A 6,045-nucleotide genomic window follows, 5' to 3' on the forward strand; every position below is an offset into this window, starting at 1 on the left:
GTATATGTTGATGATATCATCATAACTGGAAGTGACAAGGTAGGTATTCAAGAAACTAAAGACTTTCTCAAGTCAGTCTTTACCGAATTTATAATTAATGAATTTTGATATTGTATCCAAACCAAAATAGTGGTACCGACTACAGGTCGAAATCAGAATATGAAGCTAAGTAAATTAAATATATAAAATTATAAAATATATACAATAAAGAAAGTTTTTTCTATTTTTTTATAACTAACAAATCCAAAGTTACATAAATATTTCCCGCGATGTACGGCGTGAGTCACTCTCTAGTTAAAAGTGTTAGGCCAAAAGGATAGTAAAACTTTGAAAAATGATGGCATTTTGAAAATGACGTTTTCCTATGTCACTTTTCAAAAATACTATTTCATATTCGCCATTTTCAAAAGTGCTATTTTTCTATGTATAAAATAACTAAATTCTAAGCACTAAACTCCAAATACTAAATCTTACCCCCTCAAAACTATACCCTAAATATAAAATAGAGAGCTCAAACCTAAAAATAAAATTTTAAAAATTAATTTAACATATTTTAATTGTGTAAAAAAGGGTAAAAATGAAACAAAAACAAAAATAAAAAGGTATATTAGAAAAAGAGTATTTCTAACAAATTCTCAGAAAAAAAATGTGAGAATAATTTTGGGCTTTACATATAAGCACAAAAACTTTCTTTTAATAAATTGATGATTTTTATTTGGATGGAAAATATTATTAATAAAAACTGTTTTAGTAAAGTTATAAGAAAAAGTGATAATACAATTTTGAATGGGACACAATAAATTCCTAAATTTACATGAGAAGGATTGTATAAGTAGATCAATATTTTTTTTATTCCATAAGTTTCAGATATATGTTGCAATCTATGAAAGAATAATTTTTCAATTGAAAAACTCAATGGCAATAAGATAGAAAAAATCTTTTATATACAATATAAGATTAAATATTTTAAATTTAAAAATACATATCTATGGTAAGTAGTTACTATTTGTATGTGTTTGTGATAAACCACTCCAGGTTTACGTGAGGAAGAAGGCAGCACGTCCGGCGACTGGCACATGTGAATATGCTAATTAAAAGGACCGTTGGATGCAGATATTTTATGAGAAGCAAGATGATGAACACACATGGTTGTTGAGGGAAAATATCTGGTTTAAGCTGTCACCTCAACTATAAATAAGAAAATGCAATGTATCTGGCTTTTTATGCAAGATTGATGTACAATTTCTCCTACGTGGGATCTGAGGGTAAGTGATTTAGATAAGATGATGATCTAATCACCTGCTTTGTATATCGATTGAGCTTAATATTATCTGATATCCGTTTACAGTCTTATCAAATTGGTGCATTGTGAACCGGGTCGTTCTCTCGCCGTGTTCGTGTAACTATGGTGCTCGAGTCTCTGTTGTCACCGATTCAGTCCGCGGTGTCGCCGGGTTCTGACTCATATCCGATTCTCGAGCTGTTTGAGCGCATCAACATGCTCACGACTCAGTTTCATGAAGAAAGGGTGCGATCGAAGCAGCTTCACCAGATGATAGAGAAGCTCTTACTCCGTCTTCCTCCGGCAGAGGAGCATCAAGGCTCTCCAACGTCTAGCTCCGTTGATCGCTCTTGTTCTCTGGATTTTTGCAAGCAGGTTTTTCCCTCTCATGCTGATACTAAACAAGGTGACTTTAACCCTGGATTTAGGGATAATTTGTTAAAGAACTCTGAGATGTCGGTGTTTGATGGTGAGCGTATTTATGGTTGGCTCTCATTGGTGAAACGGTATTTCTGGATTGGTGGTTTTAATGACATGGAGAAGCTGGATCTGGTCTCCGTTCATTTGGCTGGTGATGCTTTGGGATGGTATAACTTGGAGGTGAATAAAGTTCCTTTCTCTAACTGGTTTCACTTCAAGGACCGATTATTTTTGCAATTTGGTAACCTCAGAATCATAGGGCTGAGTCAGACTCTCTTATGTATCAAGCAGACTGGATCCATGGTGGAGTATGTGTGGCTGTTCGAAGATATCTCTGCTCAGGTTTCCGGGTTGGATGACCACAAACTGGAAGGGATCTTTTTGAATGGGTTGCGGCCATAGACGCAGGAGTTAGTCTACATGATGAAACCATAGAGCTTACCCGAAATGGTAGCAGTGGCTCTCTCCATGGAGACTAGCACTTTGCGTAAGGTGATGCTAAAGGAGTTGCCTAGTGGGGACCCTGATCCCTCTACTCGGGTGCAGTAGTCGAAGTCGGTGGTGATGTGGAAAGGGAAGCCGGTTGTATCGGATGTGGGTAAGCCTACCGAGAAGCAGAGCTCCAGTGTGTCTCTTCGTCCTCAACGCCACCATTCCAATGTAGATTTGGATGACATGCGCCGCAGAGGTTTATGTTTTAAGTGTCATGGCAAGTGGTTATGAGGTCATGAGTGTCCGAATAAGGAACTACAAATCCTTACCGTTCTTGACGATTATATGGTGGAGGTGATACAAGACCATCAAGAGGAGGATGCATATGATATGGTGAAAGCAGGACAGAGTGTGGAGTTATCCTACAGCTCGTATATGGGGTGGTTTTCTTCTCCTATGACCACCAAGCTGAATGGAGTCATTTCAAATGGTGAAGTCACGATGATCATCGACAGTGGGGCCTCTCACAACTTCATCACTCCGGCAATGGTTAAATGCTTGAACCTCCAGGATCAGTCCTCTGGTGACCTGACTATTGTGTTAGGCACAGGTATCACAGCCAAGAGGAGTGGCATTTGTCGTCGGTTAAAGTTTTTGATGTAGGGTTGGTCGTTTGTGTCTGAATTTATCATTTTGGAGCTTGGTCAAGTGGATGTCATTTTGGGGGTTTATTGGCTTCGCACTTTGGGTGATTGTAACGTCAACTGGGAAAGACGTGAGCTTTCATTCCAGTATCAAGGTGAGCTGGTACGCTTATTTGGTGAAGTAGACACGCGGGGTTTGTATGCTACTCTCTAGCTGGCATATCCTTTTGCAGAGCCTACTTAGTCTATGGCTTGTTATAGTACGACGGTCCTTCACTTGGAGCAAGAGATTCCTGTAGCAATATCCCAGGTGTTGTAGGAGTACGTCCACATGTTTGAGGAACCCAAGGGGTTACCACCGGTTCGGGGCAGGGAACATGCAATTCCACTGGTGAAGGGTGTTAATGCAGTCAGTGTAAGGCCCTACCGTTATCCTCACGCTTAGAAGGAGATCATGAAGACTTTGGTTGAAGGAAATGCTTCAGGCGGGTACGATTCGTCCCAGTCATAGTCCTTTTTCTAGCCCAGTGTTGTTGGTACGCAAAAAGGACAAGTCGTGGCGCTTCTATGTTGACTACAGAGCATTGAACAGGGCTACTATACTGGATAAGTTTCCCATTTTGGTTATTGATCAATTGCTTGATGAGTTGCACAGCGCTAAAGTAATCTCTAAAATGGATTTGCGTGCTGACTACCACCAGATACGCATAAAGGAGCAAGATTTTGAGAAGACTGCTTTCCGCACCTATGATGGACATTATGAGTTTCTCATCATGCCCTTCGGTCTCTCAAACGCTCTTGCTACTTTTCAAGGGTTAATGAATGAACTATTCCGCCCCTACCTTCGTCAATTCATCTTGGTATTTTTCGATGATGTCTTGATTTACATTGCTACTCTCACGGCTCACTTGGACCATTTGAGGGTGGTTTTGGAGATCTTTGCCAAATATCACTTGTTTGCCAATATGAAAAAACTGCTTGTTTGCACAGTCTCGTGTGGAGTATTTGGGCCATGTGATTTTTGCTGAAGGGGTATCCACTGATCCTGCAAAGACTGTGGCGATGACCAAGTGGCCTTCTCCTCGTACTGTGAAGGAGTTGCACGGGTTTTTGGGGTTGACTAGTTACTACCGCCGCTTTGTCAAAGGCTATGCCGTTATTGCTAGGCCCCTCACTGACCTTTTGCGTAAGGAGGGTTTTGAATGGAGTCATGAGGCGCAGGTTGCGTTTGACCACTTAAAGTCTGCAATGAACTTGGCGCCGGTTTTAGCTCTGCCAAACTTCACCAAGCTTTTGGTCGTTGAGGCTGATGCTTCAGGGTTTGGTCTCGGGGCTGTGATGATGCATGAAAAGCGCTCTATCGCTTTTTCATTCATGGTCTCAATGACAAAGAACAACTTAAGCTGGTTTATGAGCGTGATCTCATGGCAATTGTTTTGGCAGTTCAAAAATGGAAGCACTACCTCTTGGGACGCCGGCTTGTTGTTCACACTGACCAAAAAAGCCTCAAATTTCTGCTGGAACAACGCGAGGTCACCATGGATTACCAGAAGTGGTTGATCAAACTGTTGATGTATGAGTTTGAGATCCTTTACAAACTAGGTATAGACAACAAGCTTCGGATGGTCTTTCCCGAATTTCTCAGACACTGGTGTTGGTTTCCACGTTGAGTTTGTTCGCTTTGACGGTACCAACAAGTCTGCACCTGCAGGATATTTACAAGGAAATTGACAGTTGTGTTGAGTTTCAGCGCTTGATGAAGAAAGACCCACATGTTCTTGCATCCGAAAGGCTATACAGTACGCGACGAGAAGCTGTGGCACAAGAACAGGTTACTCCTACCGCCTAAATCATGCTTTATTCCATTGATTCTCGAGACTTTCCATGATAGTTAGTTTGGCGGACACTCGGGGTGCTCAAGACCCTGAAATAAATTCAGCTATCTTTTCATTGGTGGGGAATGCTGAAGGATGTGCAACAATATGTTGCTGAGTGTGTAGTGTGTCAAACTCATAATACTTCTACCCTTTCTCCTGCTGGTCTCTTGCAACCACTGCCTATTCCTGGTCAAGTTTGGGACGAGGTGAGCATGGTCTTTATTGAAAGTTTGCCTATGTCTCAAGGCGTGAATGTCATATTGGTTGTCGTGGACCGTCTTAGTAAGTTTGGTCATTTTATGGGATTGCGCCACCCGTTTTCTGCTCATGAGGTCACTCAGAAGTTTATTCATGAAGTTCGTCTCCATGGGTTTCCAGCGGCTATTGTCTCTGATAGGTTTTCTGAGTAACTTTTGGAAGGACTGCTTCAAGCAGGCAGGTACAAAACTCAAATATAGTACCGCCTTTCATCCCTAGTTTGATGGTCAAACAGAGGTCCTTAACCGTTGCCTGGAAACATACTTGAGGTGTTTCGCTTCTACTCATCCTCGGTCGTGGGCCAATTTTATACTGTGGGCAGAGCTGTGGTATAACACATCTTTTCATACTTCCCTTCAGTCCACACCTTTCAAGGTTGTTTATGGCTGTGATCCACCTCCTCTGCTCCCCTACGAAGCTCGTTCTTTTTAGAATTTTGAATTGGAGAAAATGCTCTTGGAACGGGACTCCATGCTCACTGGCATCAAGGCACATTTGCTTCACGCTCAGCAACTGATGAAGAACTGTAACATTCGCAAACCAAAAATTGGTTTTTCTGGGATGGGTGTCGATCGACACCAAGGTGGTGTCGGTCGACACCAATGTTATCTGGTTCGATCAGATTATTTTACTCGTCGATTTTGGTCGGTTTGGTTTAAGGAGAACCATTAAACCGTGATATTTAAGTAGGAGAACGACCTAGGTCGTGTTTTGTTGTTGTCTAGCCGCTGGAAACAAAGAGAAAGAGGAGAAAGGAGAGTAAACTTGAGTGTTCAAAGCAAAAGGAACAGAATCGTCAGGGTTTGGGAGAAGGAGGATCCGACTGCTCAAATCGTTTTGAAAGGTATTGATATTTGGTAGGATTGTACCTAAGAGATTTTTGTACACTCTCCTTTTTACAGAAGTGAAGAGTTAATATTGTAAAAGATATCGGCAGTTTGGTGGGGCGTTTCTTCTCAGACGCGGATTGAGACCAGCAGGTGTTTCGGGATCGATTGCGGTTTCATCTGAGATCTGATCGTGCTGAAATTTTGTGGGAAGCTTCGTGACATCTAGGGATAGCTTTCCACCGGAGCGATTTGATAGTTAACGGTTGGTTTTTATTTTAGGGTTTCGTCTTTGAGACTGTTCT

The 6,045-nt window shown here is 41.5% G+C and overlaps 1 protein-coding gene across 2 annotated transcripts; it reads left to right on the top strand.

Annotated features, from left to right (window-relative positions):
- Positions 1,237-3,259, top strand: LOC104747885. Of its 2 annotated transcripts, XM_010469597.2 has the most exons (3): positions 1,237-1,265; positions 1,349-1,882; positions 1,994-3,259. In XM_010469597.2, the coding sequence occupies exons 2-3, from the start codon at positions 1,406-1,408 to the stop codon at positions 2,102-2,104; spliced, it is 588 nt and encodes a 195-aa protein (XP_010467899.1). In that variant the 5' UTR covers positions 1,237-1,265; positions 1,349-1,405; the 3' UTR covers positions 2,105-3,259. The 2 variants fall into 2 exon arrangements, with proteins under 2 accessions (XP_010467899.1, XP_010467898.1); XM_010469596.2 differs by having other exon boundaries at positions 1,349-3,259.

The sequence above is a fragment of the Camelina sativa genome, chromosome 15 (genome assembly GCF_000633955.1).
Source record: "Camelina sativa cultivar DH55 chromosome 15, Cs, whole genome shotgun sequence".
Lineage (NCBI taxonomy): Eukaryota > Viridiplantae > Streptophyta > Magnoliopsida > Brassicales > Brassicaceae > Camelina > Camelina sativa.